The 19,972-nt window shown below is 27.7% G+C and overlaps 9 protein-coding genes across 13 annotated transcripts; 4 read left to right on the forward strand and 5 right to left on the reverse strand.

The window, feature by feature from the left end:
- On the reverse strand, positions 1–2,846 carry LOC139090525 (GATOR1 complex protein NPRL2-like). The gene is made up of 6 exons (XM_070640256.1): positions 2,688–2,846; positions 2,560–2,629; positions 1,565–1,779; positions 1,206–1,487; positions 581–1,139; positions 1–334 (listed from the first exon to the last, which is right to left on the reverse strand). Exons 1-6 carry the CDS (start codon positions 2,730–2,732, stop codon positions 246–248), a joined length of 1,260 nt encoding a protein of 419 aa, XP_070496357.1. The 5' UTR covers positions 2,733–2,846; the 3' UTR covers positions 1–245.
- Positions 2,847–3,267: 421 nt separating this feature from the next.
- Lamp1 (lysosome-associated membrane glycoprotein 1) lies at positions 3,268–4,362 on the forward strand. Its single transcript, XM_070640291.1, has 4 exons — positions 3,268–3,402; positions 3,519–3,602; positions 3,672–3,887; positions 3,944–4,362. The coding sequence occupies exons 1-4, from the start codon at positions 3,345–3,347 to the stop codon at positions 4,282–4,284; spliced, it is 699 nt and encodes a 232-aa protein (XP_070496392.1). The 5' UTR covers positions 3,268–3,344; the 3' UTR covers positions 4,285–4,362.
- Prosalpha2 (proteasome alpha2 subunit) lies at positions 4,349–5,483 on the reverse strand. The gene is made up of 3 exons (XM_070640290.1): positions 5,248–5,483; positions 5,082–5,158; positions 4,349–5,021 (listed from the first exon to the last, which is right to left on the reverse strand). Exons 1-3 carry the CDS (start codon positions 5,286–5,288, stop codon positions 4,414–4,416), a joined length of 726 nt encoding a protein of 241 aa, XP_070496391.1. The 5' UTR covers positions 5,289–5,483; the 3' UTR covers positions 4,349–4,413.
- Positions 5,484–7,911: 2,428 nt separating this feature from the next.
- On the forward strand, positions 7,912–11,319 carry slf (C-type lectin domain-containing protein slf). Of its 2 annotated transcripts, none has more exons than XM_070640216.1 (9): positions 7,912–8,044; positions 8,741–8,888; positions 9,990–10,217; positions 10,290–10,393; positions 10,466–10,501; positions 10,695–10,790; positions 10,865–10,874; positions 10,941–10,972; positions 11,048–11,319. In XM_070640216.1, exons 2-9 carry the CDS (start codon positions 8,741–8,743, stop codon positions 11,102–11,104), a joined length of 711 nt encoding a protein of 236 aa, XP_070496317.1. In that variant the 5' UTR covers positions 7,912–8,044; the 3' UTR covers positions 11,105–11,319. The 2 variants fall into 2 exon arrangements, with proteins under 2 accessions (XP_070496317.1, XP_070496318.1); XM_070640217.1 differs by lacking the exon at positions 7,912–8,044 and adding an exon at positions 8,077–8,098.
- A 101-nt stretch (positions 11,320–11,420) lies between these two features.
- LOC139090501 (reticulocalbin-2) lies at positions 11,421–12,889 on the reverse strand. Its single transcript, XM_070640214.1, has 5 exons — positions 12,602–12,889; positions 12,368–12,532; positions 12,265–12,305; positions 11,741–12,205; positions 11,421–11,671 (listed from the first exon to the last, which is right to left on the reverse strand). Exons 1-5 carry the CDS (start codon positions 12,756–12,758, stop codon positions 11,504–11,506), a joined length of 996 nt encoding a protein of 331 aa, XP_070496315.1. The 5' UTR covers positions 12,759–12,889; the 3' UTR covers positions 11,421–11,503.
- Positions 12,890–12,969: 80 nt separating this feature from the next.
- Positions 12,970–14,985, reverse strand: LOC139090505 (uncharacterized). 3 transcript variants are annotated; one of them, XM_070640220.1, is made up of 4 exons: positions 14,863–14,881; positions 14,258–14,386; positions 13,956–14,062; positions 13,735–13,891 (listed from the first exon to the last, which is right to left on the reverse strand). In XM_070640220.1, the coding sequence occupies exons 2-4, from the start codon at positions 14,343–14,345 to the stop codon at positions 13,754–13,756; spliced, it is 333 nt and encodes a 110-aa protein (XP_070496321.1). In that variant the 5' UTR covers positions 14,346–14,386; positions 14,863–14,881; the 3' UTR covers positions 13,735–13,753. The 3 variants fall into 3 exon arrangements, with proteins under 3 accessions (XP_070496319.1, XP_070496321.1, XP_070496320.1); XM_070640218.1 differs by lacking the exons at positions 13,956–14,062; positions 14,258–14,386 and adding an exon at positions 12,970–13,417 and having other exon boundaries at positions 13,493–13,891; positions 14,863–14,985; XM_070640219.1 differs by lacking the exon at positions 14,863–14,881 and having other exon boundaries at positions 14,258–14,653.
- A 35-nt stretch (positions 14,986–15,020) lies between these two features.
- eIF3h (eukaryotic translation initiation factor 3 subunit h) lies at positions 15,021–16,360 on the forward strand. Its single transcript, XM_070640215.1, has 2 exons — positions 15,021–15,162; positions 15,338–16,360. The coding sequence occupies exons 1-2, from the start codon at positions 15,121–15,123 to the stop codon at positions 16,274–16,276; spliced, it is 981 nt and encodes a 326-aa protein (XP_070496316.1). The 5' UTR covers positions 15,021–15,120; the 3' UTR covers positions 16,277–16,360.
- Positions 16,361–16,763: 403 nt separating this feature from the next.
- SP555 (SPRY domain-containing SOCS box protein SP555) lies at positions 16,764–18,708 on the reverse strand. 2 transcript variants are annotated; one of them, XM_070640553.1, is made up of 7 exons: positions 18,689–18,708; positions 18,217–18,338; positions 17,801–18,049; positions 17,659–17,737; positions 17,518–17,599; positions 17,218–17,448; positions 16,764–17,150 (listed from the first exon to the last, which is right to left on the reverse strand). In XM_070640553.1, exons 3-7 carry the CDS (start codon positions 17,994–17,996, stop codon positions 16,947–16,949), a joined length of 792 nt encoding a protein of 263 aa, XP_070496654.1. In that variant the 5' UTR covers positions 17,997–18,049; positions 18,217–18,338; positions 18,689–18,708; the 3' UTR covers positions 16,764–16,946. The 2 variants fall into 2 exon arrangements, with proteins under 2 accessions (XP_070496654.1, XP_070496652.1); XM_070640551.1 differs by lacking the exon at positions 18,689–18,708 and having other exon boundaries at positions 18,217–18,453.
- Positions 18,709–18,796: 88 nt separating this feature from the next.
- Positions 18,797–19,939, forward strand: SelT (selenoprotein T). The gene is made up of 3 exons (XM_070640676.1): positions 18,797–19,008; positions 19,186–19,457; positions 19,527–19,939. Exons 1-3 carry the CDS (start codon positions 18,869–18,871, stop codon positions 19,706–19,708), a joined length of 594 nt encoding a protein of 197 aa, XP_070496777.1. The 5' UTR covers positions 18,797–18,868; the 3' UTR covers positions 19,709–19,939.
- Positions 19,940–19,972: the final 33 nt, after the last annotated feature.

The following is a 19,972-nucleotide window of genomic DNA, read 5'->3' on the forward strand; positions in this document are numbered from 1 at the left end:
TTTATTATATACCTATCAGAATTATATTTTTTTAACAACGATAAAATATGATGCATACATTTAGAAATTTGTTAAACTTAAATATTTTAAATAATATTCAATCATTTAAAGAAAACAATATTTGATGAATAATACTCAACAAAAATTATAACAACATTATGTCATATAACATTCCAATAAACTAATATATCTCAATACAAATAACGGTCTAAGATACAATGTCACGGTCAAGTCTAACAGCTGTTTCATTTCAGTAAAACAATAACGTGTTTGTCGCAAGCAAGTTGTTCCTCAAGCTGTCGTGTAGAGCTTGATGTTTTCATGCAAATTTCATCTGTGAATGTGGATAGATTGAAAAATTATTTATGGGAATTTTTTTGCAGCCATGCATTCTTTGAAAATTATTCATGGGTTCAAAGATAATCATTGTAAGCAAAACTATGATTAAATATAAATGGGGTGAAAGGTTAAAGAGCTTTAGATGTATTATTTAGTATAAGGGAAAACGGATTCTGGATAATTTTTAAACGATCAAAGGATGCTGAAAGTTATTTTATAACTCAAGAATATAAAAACTTACCCAAAGTTTTTAGTCCTGTGAATGAATTGCGCGTAACTTTTACATTATCTAAACTTTGCCTTTTATATGAGATGGGAATTCCAAGGGTATTATTAAATGAATTTTGTTTCTTATAATCATCATATCCTACGAAAAGATTTTTATTTACCGCAACTGGATATTTGAAAATTGGTCTGATTAATTGCTCGACGAGTCCAAATAAAACTGTTTTTCTCTCGTCAATATTATGTTTAGCTGGATTAAATCTAACACATAACTCTCCTAAAGTGGCACCGTGTGTCATTGACGCGAATAATAAAAGAATATCTCTTATTTTCGCTTTTTTTAGTTCCGACTTAGAACATTTCTCAATGGCACGTTTTTGAACATCTGTTGATTTTGCAAGTTGTTTAAGCTTCGGGGTGGGTCTATATATATTAGAATATTGAAAAGCAGGTACTAATACACACACATCTAACAAAACTAAATGCTTAACACATTGAAGTACAATTGTAATCGAAACATCCGCCAAATAAGCTATTCGATTTATATGACGAAATCCATTGATATAAGGCACAATCTGTAAAGAAAAATTTAAAAAATAAAATAATAATTATGTATATGTATATGTTTAAAAGACGAATACCTTTTTGGTAGTCAAATCCCAGGATTCCAAAGAATAATTCTCAAAGAAGCAATCAAGCAAAACAGGAGCCTTGTGTGAAAATTCACCCATATCATCAATTTCGTTCAATTTATCGTTATAGTATGGTACAACACATAAAGGAAGAACATTTTGCTCATCTAATAACATGCAGCTACCATATTCATTAATTTCTGACCTAATACAATTAAGCATCAATTCGAGTCTTTTAGATTTTTCAGTATCAAGCTTAGATAAAAATTTTGTGGACAACTCCAAAGAAAGCTTTTTAAGAAAAATTAAAACAAAGAAATATAAATTATCAATTAAACAATATAATATCAAGTTTAATTAATACGTACCAAATATTCCGTAAATTTTTTAATTATACTTTCAAAGCAAAATGTTCTAGTAAAATTCTCAAAAACAAAACATAGGTTGAAATAAAATGCATTTCGAATATACGTCTTGTTATCAATTTTAATTGGAAATCCAAGAATTTTGAGATTGTTGAGTGAGATGCTTATGAAACAGTATGCTAGTTGAACTTTTGGTATGACGTAGTTTGATACTTTATCTTTAGATGAGAAAAAAATTAAATACAATTTTGAAAAAATTATATAGATAAGGTCTAATTATGTTAGGTAGTATACATTTATTAAAGAAAAATCTAATGCAGCATTAAAACTCTTCTAAATAAAACTCTTACGTTGATAATAATGTACTTTTATAATAATCATTAATATATTGATTGTCCTAAAATCATCACAAAAATTGTCAATCAATGATCATTTTAAGAACCAATTAAATTTGTATTAAATGTTATACTTCACAAGTGTCCGCAGAAAAAATTCCATGAAAAAAAAAATTGAATTGGTTTTTACCAAACCGAACTAACTTCGACCTCTGGTTTAAATACTTATAATATCCACGATTGTTAATAAATGCGTGATTTGGTAGATCTGGTGTAAACAATGGGAATTCTGAGAATAACATGACTCGGTGTCTTAGACCCTCGAAAAAATTTCCTACCAATTTCTTTCGGAAAAAAATTCCATCCAAAATCTATCGATGTTTAAAAAACCTTATATAAAGATTTAAAAACGTTTAAATGATTTACCCATGAGTGTAAACTAAAAACGTAAAGTGACAGTTGACATTTTTTTTAGTGTACAAAAGTAAGTTTTAAAGGATTTTAAAGTAAAATTAGAGGTCACAGAGAGTTTAAGAATAAATCTAATTATTAGATTTTGTTTCGAAAAAAAATAAATTAAAAATATTTCTTATCTGTTGGATGTAGTATGTTAATGGCTCCTTAGCAGTAAGGAGCTTACTGAAAAAATAAATACAAAATTACCAAAAATTTCTTTTGTGATATAGTTTTTGGGAGATTGATCAATAATCTTCGTTCCAACTGTTGCATGAAACTGTAACAAATAACAAAAGCAATTAATTTGTTTTAATATAATAAATTTTAAAATTTACCTCGCTAAGGAATATGCATTTAATGACATCATCTCTTCTATCCATTTTCAATTGAAATATCACTAAATCTATACGTTTAAAGTTTTAAATTAACTTAATTCACTTTGTACGTATCAATTTGTTATCAAAAGAAAGGAAAACATAAGCATGTAAATAACAAATTACAGTCTTCGCCTGATTATTGTAAACATTTTTTTCCATTGGATATGCCAATTTTTTTTGTTTATTATCTAAGAGATGAATTCAATTTAAGCACATTTCTTTATTTAAACCATAATTATTAAATACCTTTATCAATTTTTTCAAATATCGTCGTCTATGTTTTTGAAAGAAAATAAAGCAGCATAAAGCATCATTACCAATGAATATATTTAATAAACTTACTCAAAAAAAAATTGTTATTAATAGTTTTTTGAAATATTTAGTGGAAGGCATTCCAAATGAATCATTAAAATAGAATAAAGCCTGATTTACAAATCATAATTTGAAAAAAGAAAAAATAAATAAAAAATGGTGTAGATAACTAAAATTACTACACTTAAAAGTAGATTTGGTTGAATAATGATAATTTTTTTTGAAGCTAGATCATTCATTGTTTAGTTCTTTGTTTGTATCATTTCTTTCAAAATTAAGAAATTATTAAAAACGCTGAAAAAAATGAAACTTATTGTGATTTTAGCTATTATTTTGTGTTATGGAAGAGTTAATGCTGATGGTAATGTTCAAAAATTATTTAATTAAATAATTTTTACGACAGAATTATAAAAAAAAAATTTACCGTAATTTCATAATACTTTTATCTGTTAAAACATTTTTAATTCCATCTTACAGATATTGAATGGATAGTTTACAAAGATTCTCCTTGCTTGCTTGCTGATATGAACATCAAAGCCAATTTTTCATATAATGCTTCAGGTAATTAAATAAAATTAAAGTAAATTGGATAATGAGTCATCCATACAAATAATCTATATTGCGTTTCAGATTCCAGTGTCAAGAACATTCTCTATGAAATTCCAAAGAACTTAACTAAAGTTGATTCATCCATGAGCTATTGTAATGAATCGGAAAGTCTTTTAGCTGTTAATTGGAGCAATGGAAATCGGTTTGAAGTATCATTTAGTAAAAACAACAAGTCATACGAATTATCGAAATTTCATATATCTCTAAATGCATCAGATGTGTTAAAAGATTCATTCGGTAAGAGCTGAGATGAAACACATTTGTTAATATTTTTAACAAATTTAATTTTATAGACAATGGCACCATCGAAATTATGTACGAACGTTTGATCAATGATTCATCTTTCGATACACCGGCAAACTTTTCGTTCCATTGTACCAGAGAACAAATATTAAACTCTACAAAAAATGATGGATTTTCTATTATTCTATCCCAAGTTCAGTTTGAAGCATTCAGAAGTAATAATAAGGACAAAAAATTCTCGTTAGCAAAAGACTGTGAAAGCAATTTTAAGCCTGATATTGTCCCGATTGCTGTTGGGTTATCACTTATTGCATTAATAATAATTGTATTAATTGCATATATTGTTGGAAGAAGAAGACAACAAGCTCGAGGCTATTTAAATATAATGTAATTTATCTACTCAAGAAAGAGTTATGTATGAAAAGTTAAGGAAATGTTTGCGAATAAAATATTGATTCATTTAAAAGTATTTATTGATGAATTATGTATCATTCAAATAGGTAATATAAAAAAAAATAATTTATGGAATATTAGCCAAATAATCTTTAATTGTTGTTGGATCCAAACGATGAAATCCATTGGAGTCACAAATTCCAACTTCTATGTTTGACTCGTTCATTTGGCCTTCAAAACCTTCTTTTAATGTCAAAATAGCAATATGAACGGCATCGTCCAGTTCCAGATCCTCAGTATAACGCTTCTCAAGGAAAGTTTTTCCATTAATAGAATTCTTTCCCATTGCAGTAGCCTTCCAAGCGAAATAAGCACCAGATGGATCACATTGAAACAATAAAGGAATCATTTCATCATTATTTGTGTGAGATGGCTCCATTCCACATATTAAAAGTGACACTCCAAATGGTCTAACACCTCCTGATTGAGTGTATTCTTGCATGACGCCTGCAATACGTTGTACTAATTGAGACGTTGGAATACTTTCATTGTAAATCATGTAATAATTCTGAGCTATTTTACGAGCCTGTCTGACGAGAAGACGATAATCTGGACCCATTCCACTATAAACGATTCCAATATTATCAGTGATATTCTCAATTTTATGAACTGAGTTTTCATCATAAAGCAAAGACTTTTGCTTATTTTCGGTAGCAATTACGATCCCATTAGATGCTGTTGAGAAAACGAAAAAAACAATTAAATTTTCAATATAAAATATGATAAAAAAAATACCTTTAATTCCAACAGTACTAGCACCAGCAGCAACTGCATTCAAAGCATATTCAATTTGGACAAGTTTTCCAGAAGGACTATAGAATTAATTTTTTTAGTATAATTAGGTTAAGATGATTTTGCAATTTTTTTATTTAGCTATTTTTTTGAACTAAATATACATTACCTAAATGTTGTCAATGAGAATGAGTATCTCTCGGATGCCATTGCATATAATAACAAGCTTAAACTTTGATAATGGACACAATTAGTTATAAAAATTTATTCCTGTTTTCGGCTATTGTTGTATGTTTATATTCTGCAAGCTAGAACCTTATAAATTTCTTTTGTGGTGAAAATGTTGACTTTTTTTGCTTGTGAGTTTATTGTTGTAAATATGAGTGTATATTTTCTACAATTTCACTGATTGAAGTGATATTGTCATAGAGATTCCATTCACTCAGAACTCTCAGATTCAATGCCAAATAATTCAATACTACCAATAAAAAGAAACTATTTGATTTTTTTCAACCGTTATCCTGAAAACACCAGTTATTAGGGACCGAATCAGATAATTTTCATTCTTTTTCTACACTTGTTGACTAAATATAGAGACATATAACGAGATCGATTTGGAAAAATCACTTACAGAAATACCGATTTGCTATTTCCGTTATTCCTTCTGAATTCAAAATTCAATTCAAAACCCGTCAGTTTCAAATTAAATTTGATCGTTATGACTAAAACGAATACAAAAGATTTTTTTCTCTCTCCATTCTTAATATCTTTTACTAATATTTAAACAGTATAAAATATATCAAATTTTACGCTCATACCATATAATAATAATAATATATCCAAGTAAATCAGTTTATTTATTAATTTTCAACGGTCAAAATAATTTTAAAAAATCTAAAACGCACACTAATACTTGCTACCTATCACAAACTTAAAAACCAATTAAAATAATTAATATAAATACTGAACATACCTTTATAAGTTCAATCATTTAATCATTTTCATAATCGCTAAAATTTATTTAAATCAGTGACGTTACTGGAGAACTTAGCAACACATAAAAACATCTACTACTTACTGCATTTACTTGTGAAAATATTTAAATCCACGGATCAATCTCTTGAGAATATTACTTTCTTCTTCATTACCTAATTTCATCAATTAACCATAACAATGGATTTTTCTGCATTTAAATCGGAAAATGAGTAATTTTTTGTAGTTGTACATTTTCAATTGCAATGATATTTTATAATACTTTTATTACCCTCAAATGTCAACTAACTTATGTATGAATAAATGAGTAAATCGTTTCAGATGCCTAAAAATCTTATAAATGTATTAGACATGAAATATAAGACGATGTAGATTATATAAAAATATGCCGGGTAAATAACTGGATACATGCAAAGATCTTTGCCTGATCAAGATACCCGACATCATTTTTAACTCTGGTATATCAACCTTAGCTTACGTATACAAAAAGTATTTATCATGTGTCATCCAACAGAGTTGATATGAAAAAAGGGAAAAATTAAGATATCAAAAATATATTTTTTGGATTAAAAAAATTGTTTCAATTAAGCATAAGCACATTTATTAAAAATGTCAATGGAATAAAGGTGATAAATACATTGTCGAGAAATTATAAAAAAAAAAAAAACAAATCATCACAATCTATATGAAACCTTGACTCGGTTTCTGTGGCTGTTGATTTTTTTTTCGTGTGTGTTAATACAATAATTTCAAAGTAAAGTACCATCTCATAACGTTATATGCATATTTAATTAATTTTCTTGTCACATGAGTTTAACCATTATGGCTTTACGATGACAATAATTACCGCTCATTAAATTCATAGTTTAAGATAGGATACTAATAAAATTGATGCCTTTTCAATGTTTTTATTAAGACAATAATAATCTTGTTCAATATCTCAATACACAAAGTTTTTTCATGTCGATTCATCCAAAGATAACGATGAACTGATTGACCCAAGTAAACAGATGAATTCTTAATTTCTAAATGCCAACTTAGTTTTGTTTTTAATACCGAATATATTAATTTGTTAAGCACCTAACCACTTTAAAATTCTTTAAACATTGGCAAACACTATAATGAGTAGAGTGCCTTGTTTCATAAATCACGATGAAAAGGATTTAAAATATTGACTATTAGGACTTTAATATGAACCCATCTCTTGTACCTCATAAGAAATTATCAAAAAAAAAACAGTATTTCTATCTAAATCCAAGATTTGTATTGTAGTGAAAAAATAGGCTAAGTCTAAAATATATTTTGAAAATTTCGCAGGTACCAATTAAACCCCATCAATTAAAACCTGAAGAAAAAAACTACTGATAACTTTCAACGGACTTTAGAAACCAACGAAACAAAAATAAATCTAGGATTTCAAAATCAATTGTTTAATGTCTGAATTAAAAAGATTCTGCTAACATTCTGACTAATTTTGTCCAATAAAGGGAGATACAATTGTTTTTCATGCCCATCAAACCCAATCTTAGAACTTCAAATCATATATACAATCTTTATAAATATCATTGATTTTGCAAAAAATACATAGGTAGTAAGTATCTATCATTCATATCATACATATATACACACATGCTGTATACAAGGTTTTTCAAATGTATGCACGTCTCTCTCTAATGATGTATCCTTTTTTAAAGTACTTTTCGGTCATACAATAAATAAATTTTCCCCACTTCCAGAAATATCTTCTTCGCGTTGATGTATATAGCTGCACAAACTAGCAAAAATAAAACAAGAATTCGAAGTTGCTGTTGTTGTAGTGATGCCCACCTATAAAATCAATGCCAATCGTTGAAATTACTTTTGTTTTCGTTAATCTTTTGAGTGGTATAGACATCATTTTTAATTTATAGAAACATTTTTTTTTAATAACGTGTCAGTGATTTTTTGTTCTGTAATATATAAAAAATATTAAGGTAAGCAAGGATCTTCATAAGTGATCAGAGGTGTGAAATTATATCAGTGCAATTGTAATTATCATTTTATTATTATTATAATTTTTTTTTGTAATTTTATCAAAATAATAAGAAAATACCTAAACGTGACAATTTGTAGTGCATGTATGTTAACAATATGTGGACAGATGTTCATTAAAAATTAATGACATAACTAAAAGAAGAAAAGATTAATTGATGAAGTTCCCCAATTTAAATTTATGTAAAATTAAAGTGTTTTTATCCAAATAAATATATTTAAGCACTTAAAATTGCTTAAAACAACGTCGAGTAAATCACTTGAATAAATGTCAATTATGCATGAACTTTAAGCGTAATATTTGGATAAGAAAACTCTTCTCTTTTTTGTCTTCTCAGTTTGTTTTAAAGACAATTTTAGACATGATTAGATAATAAAATGGGAAAAAACGGTCCATTGTCAATTGAAATGTTACTAGAATGATTTTTATGTAATTTGTACAGCACTTTACAATATCCGGTAATATTTGCAAGCGATTGTGTAATTGCATAGATGCAATTGTATAATCTGTCAGAAAAGATGTTTAAAGAACGTGAGAAAGAATTGTATTTTTTTTACAAACAACTGAATGAATCAAGCTTGAGATTATACAATCAAATTTCTTTCGCATCAAGTCTTATTGCATTTAATTTTTGTAGATGAAATTCACACTGATTACTCTGACATTATGCTGTTGTCTTGCAATATGCTTTGCTGCAATAAGCGAAGTAAAAAATGGTGGAAGTAAAACTGGAGATCCAAAAGGACGGTTCTTAACACTTCCAGTACCTTCAAAGTGCTCAACACGTAAGTTTTATATCTATCAAATAAATTATTTAAAAAAAAAAATGGATTCAATCGTTTGCAGTTATTGTCATGAATAATATCCCGTGACATTTAAAAGGAAATTTTATTGTTCATCGTCTAGCTATTAAACAATTATTTGTCACATTGAATTTTTTTTTTATTTTATCCACGTTTTACATATTTGTTGAAGGCATACATATGATTCGAAAAAAAAGAGATGCTGTAAAGTGTTTCATCTCAGGCAAACGGGTAACGAAAACCTGTTTGAGCACTTGACAAGAAGAAAATATCTCAATATTAATAAAATTAATGATGCAAAACATGTTTTTCGTGAATTTTTTTTTTGTATTTATAACACTATGTCATCATTAACTACATGAATTATACTAATTCCATCTTGACACATTACTATTAATCATAAAAGGTTGAAGCACTCGCTTATTTGTTCACTTTTCACTCACCACATTCATACCTAAATGAATTATTATTATGAAAATTTAAACTGCAAATATTTTTGTGAACGCTTAACACTTGCATAACTTTCGTCTTCATGCTGACTATTCCCTTACTATTTAAAGTTAAGCACGTTTTTAAAAATAATAATAAATCCATATCATCATAATATATTAAGATCATAAAAGTGACAAATGGATGTTAATATGATTAATTAACCGGTTAAAAGCGCTTCCTTCATGTTCTTATATTCTATTAACATGTTCTTGTTAATTGAAAATTAAGATTATGAGTGAATGATTATTTGGGACATCTTGCAGACCTTCACAAGCATCTTTAAACTTTTAAAAAGTGCTTTAAATGCCGGTATATATATATACATTTTTAAATTTGTATTTGCCAGATTTTCCTTTCATTTTAAAATCTACAACAATAATACGAAGAGACTGTAAAAGAAAAAAAAAAAGACTTAAAAAGTCGGTCAACACTGTTGATGTTCAAGATTATGCAATCGATCGAATATTATCTTTCGCACTATTATATTTTAAATGTTTTTTTTCTGTCTCTCAATTGACTTAAGAATCCATTCGTAATAAACCTGAATTTTATTATATGAATAACATTCACTTATTTATGTTAATTATACAGGTCCTAAAAAATTCAACTACAAAGGCCACAATTACTTCTACAGTGGACAAATTCCAGAACTCGCCAATAAACGTGTAGATTGGCTAGAGGCACGTAATATTTGCCGCGAATATTGTATGGATGCTGTATCTATTGAAACACAAGAGGAAAACAATCTAGTTTATAAATTAATTCAAGAAAATGATGTACCATACATTTGGACATCTGGACGATTGTGTGATTTCAGCGGTAATTTATTTTAATAAATAATCTTAGAAATACTTATTTAATTAAAAACTATAAATTCGATTATATTGTTAGGTTGCGAGGGGCGCAAAGACTTGTTGCCAAAGAATCTTAATGGATGGTTCTGGTCAGCTAACCGTGAAAAAATTCAACCAACAAATCGCATTCCTGTTGGATGGGTAAATTTGATAATTAAAAAGAACTTAATATTAAAAGATTAAATTTATATTCTATTTAAAAAAAATATATAGGGATATAATCCTTGGTCAAGCACTGGACACAAAAAGGTTTGTTAAATGCCATATTTCCTCAAAATCTATATACGTTTGTATAAAAATGTGACTTTTTATTTTAAGTGGAGACACATGTATACATTTGGATTATTGAGCTAGATGTTATATTTATTTGATTTCCAAGGCTAACTTGACTACTTATTCATTAATTTTTTTTTGTCCGAATCTTCTTGACATTTTTCTGCAGGTTCCGCAACCAGATAATGCAGAATTTGACATAAATCAGACATCAGAATCATGCTTGTCTGTCCTCAATAACGTATATAATGATGGAATTGCATGGGTAAGATCTGCATACATTATAATATAATGACCATTTACATAATTATCATTATTATTTGATTTTCGACATTTTAGCACGATGTTGGTAAGTATTTTAAGATTTCATAATACAGATATCATGAATTTAATATCTCATACACGATCTTCTCAGCATGTTATCATGAAAAGCCTTTTATTTGCGAGGTAAAATTATTATTTATTACTCTTCGTTTTTTGTACAGAAAAGTATTAATTAATCTTTTTAATTTTTGAAATCAGGATAATGATGAACTTTTGAATTATGTTGCTGCTACAAACCCAGGCTTACGTCTCTGAGGGTTTTAGAGAAAAAAAAAGATATAACAAATTCCATCCCATGCTTCTTTATTGAAAGGGCAGAGACTCATTTTCTACAGTAAAAAGTACCATTTTTTATTTATACTATCTGTTTTCGCTTTATATTTAAGTTGTGTCTGATACAAAAGTTTTTCATATTATTACTATTTTTGACACAAAATAAAGAGAAAAAAATATGGAAACTAAAGAAGAAATTTAAATATTAATACATGTTGAATTAATTTCAGAAAGGATTTTCAAAATAAATAAAAGACATTATTATAATAATAATAAATACAAATTCAAGAGATTTCCGTTCATTTGTGATCTTAAGTGCATAGTGTTTTTTTTTTGGTTTAAATTGTATGGCATTGATGAAAATTGACAAATAAAATGAATTTATAATTCATCATGAAATTCTTCTATGTTTTGAAGATAATCTCCATAATCCGTTGCTTCGCTTCCAACAAATATATCATATTTGTTTATAATTTCTTTGTATGATAATCTGTCATCATGATCGTCATCTGCTGATGCAAAAAGATGTGATGTTTCCTCCGTTGCAACCTTCAGCAAAAGACATAAATTTGAAATTTATTATTAGCTTTTAAATTTATTGCGAAGAGTTAACATTACCTCATCGTTACTTGGTACAATCCATGATAATATTTCGTTACTATTTAAAAATCCGTCATTGTCCTTATCAAAATCATTATCAAAACGTTCTTTTTCAGAAAGTAGCCATTCCTTGTCATGATTTTTGGCATTGTCACCAACAAATTCTTGAAAATTAATAAGTCCATCTTTGTTTAAATCCTTATCCCGGAGAGTTTGTTTAAGTATAATTGGAAGCATTTCTGACGATTCTTCTGGACTATGAAATAGTGTATGCTCATTAATTGACAAAAATCCATCTTTGTTCAAATCTGCGGCATTAAACATTTCTCTATCATCCTCTAATAGTTTTTTCTCTTCTTCATTATCAATTGTGTTGCGTTTAACTCCATCGTCACCATATATTCCATAAACATCTTTCACATATTCTGACCAAGAAACCTTTTCATCATTATTTTCGTCTAAATCCTCAAATCTATCTTCGGACTGAAATGGAACGAAATGTAATTTTTTTTTAGTTTGACTTTATTATTTGTTAAGTTTACCTCTTCCTCTGATAATTTTTTGAAAGATCTTAATATCCATGCTAGATTAATGAGTAAAATAATTGAATTAAAAGAAAACATATAACTATATTTAGTTAGTTACCTTTTAATTCGTGTCGATCAATAAATTCATCATTATTTAAATCCATTTTTTTGACTAGAATTGCTAATCGCCTTTTGGACTCTTCTACAGGTAAATCATGAAATTCCTCAGCTTCCTTTACGCTGCCAATAATGGCTTCATGATCAAATTCACTATGATGATGATCTGAAATATTTAATCACATTAATAAGACTTACTTAGGTATGAATTTATAAACAGCAAGTATATGCGAACCTTCATTATCATAATGCATATGGTCTCGTGGACTAAATGCTCCGTCTTCAAGTCTTTCTTTTCCAAAAGAATGTTTATGAGAAGAAACTTCTACCAAATTTATGAAACATATTGCAAAAATTCCTATGAATATTAGATGTACACGATTGTTCTTCATAGCTACTAGTGAAGAGTTTGCGTTATCTTAACTCCAAATGTTAAGATTTAAAAAATTATTAGATTTTTCTTTATTCTCAGTTGGATCTGTTTTGTTCACAAATTTGTTATGCCTGCCTGCCTACCTACTTTTTGTAGAAAACTCATTTTTGTAGACTTAAATATATGTAAGAATAAAATACTTGCAATGAATAAAATAAGAAGATTAATGATTTAGGTAGCTGTCATAAGTTATATTATATATGTTTATTCATCACTAATAAAAAACTTTTAACAAATGTTATCGTGCAAATATTTCTTTAAAAAAAAAAAAAATAGATTCGTTCATTGAAATACTGAAAAAATGTAAACATCTCATATAGGCAATTGCTTTTATCAATTATACATGATCATGAATGAGTAAAATGCTAACAAACATTTAGATATATTTAATAAAAATTGAGTAAAATGTTCCTTTATACTTCACGTTGTAATGTAAAAATTGTTTCAGTTTCTCCGCAGCTAGACACAACTTTATAGCCTAATTGTGCTAAACTATTGATCACTTGACACACAGTATTTTTGTACATTACACCATTTTCAACCTGTTTGCATGGTGAATTAAATCTTTTTGCAAGTGCCTGAATTTCTTGAGCTTCTAAACCAAAAACATGTGTATCACTAAAATTTAAAATCAAAGAAAAAAAAAATTGTTAGAATTTCAAAATACAGTAGAACTATTTTTAAAAGTTGTACCTAGCATAAAGTGATCCTTTAACAAAGATATAACAATAAATGTCATCGGAATGAGCTAAAACTGGTAAAGGAACAACAACTTTACTAGCGTGTGCTTCATTTTGTGTAGTAGCAGATTGAGGGGATGTTTGCTGATTTGGTGATGCTGACATATTAATGATAATTTTATATTAATATTAATGATAATTTGTGTAGCAGTATCTTTGTATTATTTTTTAAAAATAATTTTCAAATATTTCGGCTCAAGATTAATTAAATGCTTTATTCTGGAACATCAATTTTATGTGTATAATCGTCAGGTTCTGGCTCAGAAAATTCTTTTCTCATTGTCCACATATACTCATTGTAATCCTGTTTAACTGCTGTCGAAGAAGAAGCAACAACTCGATACCCAAGGACCTTAATAGGATTGCATTTAAAATGGTTAGTTTTCTATATTAATAGAATTATATTTTTTCTTTACTTCTAATGCAGATAGGATAATGCAAGGATGAGCTAAAAATACAATAGTCTGTTCGTCAGAATATCCTCCGCAAGCAAAACGGCTAGAAAATTGTTCTATGTCGACAGCTACAGAGATCAAATAGCATTTATTAGCAGTTTTTACATTATAAAAAAAATCAAATACAATATTGACAGAAGGATATTAGATTTTACAACTATTAACTAATTAATTGAGTCTCACATTCAAAATGGAGAACTTCAAACAAGTTAATGTTGTAGCATAACTACTTTTTAAGCTAATAAATCTTTTACGGTACTTACGTTTCAAGCCGCTTACCATCACTCGAAATTTTTCATTAGTTTTTTGGCTATAGCTTGCTAAATTTCCGCGTACTATTATGATTGGCATTTGACCAGTGTTTTAAATCTTAAAAATTTTAGGGACGAACTCTACAAAATTGTTAGTTTGATAGATAAATAAAACTACCTTTTGACAGGTAGTATAGTAAATTTATAAGGTATATTTTAAAGAATTGTATATTCACACCGCATGCCTGACTATACTTTCTTTCGTAATTACTTTAGTTACGGAATTCCTTAATTCCTTCTAATGATAACATACACATTTTTAAAAAAGTAAATCAATAATAGATTGTAAAGCTGTCGTCTTTTTGAAAATGAGATCTCTTAGATTAATAATTATGACAAAACGATATTAATTAAATAAAAAAGTTTTAAAGCAGTCGGTGTGGATACAATGAAAAATTCAATATTTTTCTTAATTTCGTTATTGTGTTATTGCTAATTGTGTTAAAAAGAAAATGCGACTTGAAACATTGAAGTACTCTTAATTAATTTTTTATAGAAACCTTAATTATAATACACGAATAGTAAAATTTCGTCTATTTCATAAATTAATTACTTACTGCAGACAATTTAAGAAACTTGGAGTAAAACTTTCTTTTCTAAATATTATTAATAATATTTTCTTTAACAAAATATTGTCAAAAAATCAATAGGCTGAATAAATTAGTTAATTTGTTAACTCTCCAAAAAAAACTTATAGCAAATCCATGGAAAAATTAATCAAATTTCCTATAATTTTTTACATCACTAACAAAAGTGTTTTACTAGAAATAAAAATTAGTTTCAAATAGTTATCAATTCGAATTCAAAGTGTAAAAATGGGAGACAGTAAAATAACATACGTTCAATGTGATGGATTAGTAAGTTTTTAAAGCATTATTGGATATGTTTTGATTGGAGTTTACTGTTTATTGCTTGTTTTAATCATATTTCTTGTTAAGAAAAAAAAATTAGCATGCGTGGATGATTGAAAAAATGTCAAAAAAAAAAAATGCTATAACCTGAATTGTTTATATTCATAATTTAATGTTTCAGGCCGTAATGAAAATGGTGAAGCACTGTCATGAAGAGTCGCAAGGAAACATGGAAATAGCCCAAGGGGCTCTTTTGGGCTTAGCTGAAGGAAATAGACTGGAAATAACAAATTGTTTCCCCTTTCCGAAATCTACAGATGAAAATGTTGATGAAGAGGAATATCAATTGGCGATGATGAGAAGATTACGACGCGTCAATGTTGATCACTTTCATGTTGGATGGTATCAATCCTCAGATGTTGGAAACTTTTTGTCTTTGACTCTTTTGGAATCACAATATCACTATCAAACGAGTATTGAAGAATCTGTTGTTGTTGTTTATGACACACAAAAATCTGCAGGTGGATTTTTAACATTAAAGGCTTATAGATTAACACCACAGGCCATTGCAATGTATAAAGATGGAGATTTTACACCAGATGCATTAAGACAACTCAAAATCGGATATGAGAAGCTGTTTGTTGAAATTCCAATTCAAATTAAGAACTCGCCACTTACAAATATCATGATGCTTGAGTTGCAGGAAATGGTTAAAGAAGAGGAAGGTTCTCATTTTCTAGATTTGGGTACGGCTGGCGTTTTGGAAAATCATATTCGTGCTATGATGGATAGAGTTGATGAACTTTATCAAGAAGCTAGTAAATTTAATAAATACCAACAAACTGTCATGCGTCAAGAACAAGATAAACATCGCCAATTGAATAAATTAGCACAAGAAAACGCTTCAAGAATTGCTAAAGGTGAATCTACAGTTCCAGAAGAAGATATTCTTAAGCAATTCCGGCCACTTCCTGTTCCACCACGTCTTAATCCTATGATTATATCAGGACAAATCAATACCGTTTCTCAGCACATTAATCAATTCTGTTCACAATCGCTTGCTAAACTCTATCTTACTCAAGCATTGCAGAGTGCAAAAGAATCGAAGGAAACTAAATGAACAAATTTATGACCGATATTTCATCTTTTGTAATAATCCTTAAATATGCAGAAATAAACTCGTAAAATTCCATAAAGGACAAAATTTTGACCTTTTTCTCGTGAAAATAAATTTACATTAAAATATAGGTACACAAGACAGTAAGATTCCTATTCAAAATTTTATTTTGCAATCAGTTCTTAATAATATTAAAAGAAGTTTTTAAAGTAAGATTAACATTTAATTTAATTTAAATACGACTAAGTCATTGCACGCACACATAAAGTTTAAAATAATGTATGAAACAAAAAAAAAAAAAAAAACAATTTTATGTAAAAATAAGTTTTTACATTATAAGTTGTAAGAAAATTAATACTTGTGCGTAATAAAAAATTACGTTATTGATTTTGTCTTTTAAAACATGTCAGAATATCCAAGCATGCAAAAACAAAGGATATAAATTAACAATCATATAAGGAACAAAAAAAAATTTGACTAAAAAGCGCTTGAATATAAAATGGTTCTGTCTTATAAACAAACTTATTCCTAAATTTCTTACAATTAAATGAAAGTAAATATAATGACTAGAATCTTACTCATCATAAAATTTAAGTTATAAAAATGTTCTTCACTCCTCTAATTATTATTATTATAGGCATTAATTTCAAAATGACTAGAAAAATGTTTCCTTTTAAACCATATAACAGTCGTAATAGTTTGGATAATTATTGAGAATAGTGTCAGGCGTTTCACATATTGACTCAGCAAGATAATCTGTTATTCTTGATGGTAACTTTAACATTTCTAAACGATCTTTGGTTCTAACTAATTTCATTATAGCTGCACGACATCTGTCCTGTAAATTCGCAAAATCTCTTTTTGTATTGCATAAAATCTGAAATGATAAAAAAAATGATCTCAAAAAACATGTAAAATCTGATTAATTAGTATCTTAATCTTACCATTTCTGTTTTTGCGGCCGTTGAACAGACGACTGGATAAAGTGGTTCACGAACTTCATTTAATCCACGAAATGCTACCCCTAGACATAACTCGTCCTTATAGTATGTTAAAGTTCCAGCGATTCCATCAAATAATATTCCAATTTTGGTGGCTTCATTTTCTTTAAATCGGTTACAAAACTGTTTCGCTACACCGTTATGCCAAATTAGCCCTTTATGTGATAATCCCCACTTAAATTTTTGGTTTATGATATTATTAATATTTTTTAAAATAAATATTCAAATGCTCAAGAGTCTTACCCCATTTTTGTCTTCTCCAAGAAGATTCGTAAATGAGTTTACATGTAATCTGGCAGCCTTCGTTCCGATACCAAACATCATACTAAAATTTCACATAAATAAAGATGTAAAAATGGTAAAAAATAATTATTTAAGACGTACCTTGTTCCGAACACTCGCCTACTGACTTTCAATTCCCAAAAATATCTTCCATTATTCAAAATTCTAGTGCCTCGAATACCTAAAAAAATATTGCATTCGTTAATAATATAATAAAAAAATAACATTAAACATATATTTTTACCGGCAGTTCCTTTACTCCAATTCGGATGAAAATGTGCAGTTCTGTTATTGTTGCTTAAATAAACTTCTTGAGATCGGTCTCGTTTGCTAAACGTCCATACATCATCACATCCATGTATAACGAGAGGATGGCTTTCATGTTTATCGTGATTATTATTACTTGCACTATTCGTCATATCGAGCATATCATGTGACATTTTCTAATTAAATTATTTCAGCTTCTTTACAAAATAAAATTAGATGAATACATCTAAAAAAAGAGAAATAAAAAAGGAATAATTTTATTTGAAAGCGCTCACAGTTTAAGAAACAAAGTACAAAAAAAATCGATATTTCATATGAAATCATGAAGACAGTATAAACTACTATATTGGAAGGATTTTATGGTAAAAGTATAATCAAGTAATTGATACTTACATATGCAATGAGTTGATTTGGCAAACAAAACTATATTATTATAATTATTATTATGTTTTATTTCATTCTAAGCCATATTGATCAAATTTATGTTATGAAAATCCTTATCGTTCATCTTGTTCCTAGGACAACACCATAATGCAAAGTTATGAAACTAGATATATATTATTATAAATATTAATTTAAACTTGTTCTGGTAATAATTAATTCCACTAAATAAGATTTTTTCTTTTTATTAATTTTAATGTCTACTTATCAAGAATTCTTAAAATGGAAAATGGGAAAATGTTTAGCAAACATTTATACAATCTATGTTGCGCATGATTGTATTAGTGAGGGTGGTTTTGAGCAGTGGGTGGAATGGGATGAAAATTTCGAAAATTCGATAAACAAAATTCATAAATTATGCTATTAGTAATAATTTGTATATTATCAGATAATATTCAGGTAGTTATTTAGGTAGTTATTTTACTAGCCATATGAAAAAAAAAAATATATATTAAAAACATAATCGCATGTCTACAAAAAAAGTCTTCAAAATTTTCGCATAATTTTTACGACTTTTTAGATTACTTTAAAAAGAAAAGATATACCTACCTAAAATTAATTAGTACCTAAATAATTTAATTTTTCCAGGAGAAATCATATTAAAATGATTAAATATTTGTGTCGCAATTGGTCTATACTAGCATTAATTATTTTGAGTGGAATTGTGGTTAGTAATAATGTAAATAGTCAAGAAACTAATCAAAAGTTTGGAAGTAATGCACCGACAATGACATTTTTATATTGGTATGTTATTATTAATTAATAAATTTGGATAGCACAATATGTGTAAAATTAATATTGCTTTAAAAACATAATTCTTTCATTAAAAGTAGCTTCGTTCTGTTCTGTAAAAGTTAATCTTTAAAGTACATATTGAACGTGTCAATGATGAATTGCTGATAATTAAATTATTTTTTCTAGTTATTCGTGTGGATATCGTAAAGCATTTGAAGAATATGAGCATATTCTGTTAGAAAAATACCCAGATATTCAAATAAAAGGAGCAAATTATGAACCTTCTGGACTTAACATGTATCTCTCAAAAGTTCTTGTAATTGCAAAATATCTTTTAATGGCCCTAATTGGAAGCTCCTTTGACCTATTTGGATTTTTTGGAATTGCACAGCCAGTGTTCTGGACTTGGGCTCTTGAGAATAAATTGTTCGCTATAATGATGACATTTTTCTTTGGAAGTAAGTATATATTATTGACGTAATTTATTTTCAAGTCTTATCGCAATTTAAATAAACAATTTTTTATAGATATGCTGGAAGCTCAGTTAGTTTCAAGTGGAGCATTTGAGATTTCGCTCAATGATATTCCGATTTGGTCAAAATTAGCAACTGGACGAATTCCTTCCCCACAAGAATTATTTTCCATTATTGAAAGTCATTTACAATTTACTGATAATTTTCTCGAAAAGAATCCTGAATTTGTGAAGTAATTTAGAATGAACAGATACATTCATTCATTAGTTAGAAGGATTAAAAGATATGTCCATCTAAATGAGAAATAATTACCTAAAATGACATCTTATCATTTATCATTTTTCGAGATTGTTTCAATAGATTATTATTAAAATCTTTAATTTTGTTATCCTAGTAACTTTTTTTTGTATCCATAAAGTTATTAAATTTTCTGATTTTTTAGTTATACTCTTGAACAAAATAAAAAAAAAAAAAACAGATTACCTATCTTTATGAAATTA

The sequence above is a fragment of the Chironomus tepperi genome, unplaced genomic scaffold (genome assembly GCF_022539635.2).
Source record: "Chironomus tepperi strain 1889 unplaced genomic scaffold, CSIRO-AGI_Ctep_v1 contig_219, whole genome shotgun sequence".
Classification (NCBI taxonomy): Eukaryota; Metazoa; Arthropoda; class Insecta; order Diptera; family Chironomidae; genus Chironomus; species Chironomus tepperi.

What these genes read in the sequence shown, in the direction of transcription:
- Lamp1 (XM_070640291.1), top strand. Translation starts at nt 3,345, where the DNA reads ATGAAACTTATTGTGATTTTAGCTATTATTTTGTGTTATGGAAGAGTT. An exon ending in TGGAAGAGTTAATGCTGATG is followed by an intron (nt 3,403 to 3,518) that starts GTAATGTTCAAA and finishes TCCATCTTACAG; the next exon opens with ATATTGAATGGATAGTTTAC. An exon ending in TTTTTCATATAATGCTTCAG is followed by an intron (nt 3,603 to 3,671) that starts GTAATTAAATAA and finishes ATTGCGTTTCAG; the next exon opens with ATTCCAGTGTCAAGAACATT.
- Prosalpha2 (XM_070640290.1), bottom strand. Translation starts at nt 5,288, where the DNA reads ATGGCATCCGAGAGATACTCATTCTCATTGACAACATTTAG. An exon ending in TTCTCATTGACAACATTTAG is followed by an intron (nt 5,159 to 5,247) that starts GTAATGTATATT and finishes TTAATTCTATAG; the next exon opens with TCCTTCTGGAAAACTTGTCC. An exon ending in TAGTACTGTTGGAATTAAAG is followed by an intron (nt 5,022 to 5,081) that starts GTATTTTTTTTA and finishes TTTTCTCAACAG; the next exon opens with CATCTAATGGGATCGTAATT.
- eIF3h (XM_070640215.1), top strand. Translation starts at nt 15,121, where the DNA reads ATGGGAGACAGTAAAATAACATACGTTCAATGTGATGGATTA. An exon ending in ACGTTCAATGTGATGGATTA is followed by an intron (nt 15,163 to 15,337) that starts GTAAGTTTTTAA and finishes TTAATGTTTCAG; the next exon opens with GCCGTAATGAAAATGGTGAA.
- LOC139090525 (XM_070640256.1), bottom strand. Translation starts at nt 2,732, where the DNA reads ATGGATAGAAGAGATGATGTCATTAAATGCATATTCCTTAGCGAG. An exon ending in GGGATTTGACTACCAAAAAG is followed by an intron (nt 1,140 to 1,205) that starts GTATTCGTCTTT and finishes TTTTCTTTACAG; the next exon opens with ATTGTGCCTTATATCAATGG. An exon ending in CACAGGACTAAAAACTTTGG is followed by an intron (nt 335 to 580) that starts GTAAGTTTTTAT and finishes CCACATTCACAG; the next exon opens with ATGAAATTTGCATGAAAACA.
- LOC139090505 (XM_070640218.1), bottom strand. Translation starts at nt 13,644, where the DNA reads ATGTCAGCATCACCAAATCAGCAAACATCCCCTCAATCTGCTACTACA. An exon ending in AAAGGATCACTTTATGCTAG is followed by an intron (nt 13,418 to 13,492) that starts GTACAACTTTTA and finishes TTTAAATTTTAG; the next exon opens with TGATACACATGTTTTTGGTT.
- SelT (XM_070640676.1), top strand. Translation starts at nt 18,869, where the DNA reads ATGATTAAATATTTGTGTCGCAATTGGTCTATACTAGCATTAATTATT. An exon ending in ACAATGACATTTTTATATTG is followed by an intron (nt 19,009 to 19,185) that starts GTATGTTATTAT and finishes TATTTTTTCTAG; the next exon opens with TTATTCGTGTGGATATCGTA. An exon ending in GATGACATTTTTCTTTGGAA is followed by an intron (nt 19,458 to 19,526) that starts GTAAGTATATAT and finishes AATTTTTTATAG; the next exon opens with ATATGCTGGAAGCTCAGTTA.
- slf (XM_070640216.1), top strand. Translation starts at nt 8,741, where the DNA reads ATGAAATTCACACTGATTACTCTGACATTATGCTGTTGTCTTGCAATA. An exon ending in CAAGCACTGGACACAAAAAG is followed by an intron (nt 10,502 to 10,694) that starts GTTTGTTAAATG and finishes ATTTTTCTGCAG; the next exon opens with GTTCCGCAACCAGATAATGC. An exon ending in AAAAGCCTTTTATTTGCGAG is followed by an intron (nt 10,973 to 11,047) that starts GTAAAATTATTA and finishes TTTTGAAATCAG; the next exon opens with GATAATGATGAACTTTTGAA.
- LOC139090501 (XM_070640214.1), bottom strand. Translation starts at nt 12,758, where the DNA reads ATGAAGAACAATCGTGTACATCTAATATTCATAGGAATTTTTGCAATA. An exon ending in TATGCATTATGATAATGAAG is followed by an intron (nt 12,533 to 12,601) that starts GTTCGCATATAC and finishes TAAATATTTCAG; the next exon opens with ATCATCATCATAGTGAATTT. An exon ending in AAAAATTATCAGAGGAAGAG is followed by an intron (nt 12,206 to 12,264) that starts GTAAACTTAACA and finishes GTTCCATTTCAG; the next exon opens with TCCGAAGATAGATTTGAGGA.
- SP555 (XM_070640553.1), bottom strand. Translation starts at nt 17,996, where the DNA reads ATGTCACATGATATGCTCGATATGACGAATAGTGCAAGTAATAATAAT. An exon ending in TTGGAGTAAAGGAACTGCCG is followed by an intron (nt 17,738 to 17,800) that starts GTAAAAATATAT and finishes ATATTTTTTTAG; the next exon opens with GTATTCGAGGCACTAGAATT. An exon ending in AGGCGAGTGTTCGGAACAAG is followed by an intron (nt 17,600 to 17,658) that starts GTACGTCTTAAA and finishes GTGAAATTTTAG; the next exon opens with TATGATGTTTGGTATCGGAA.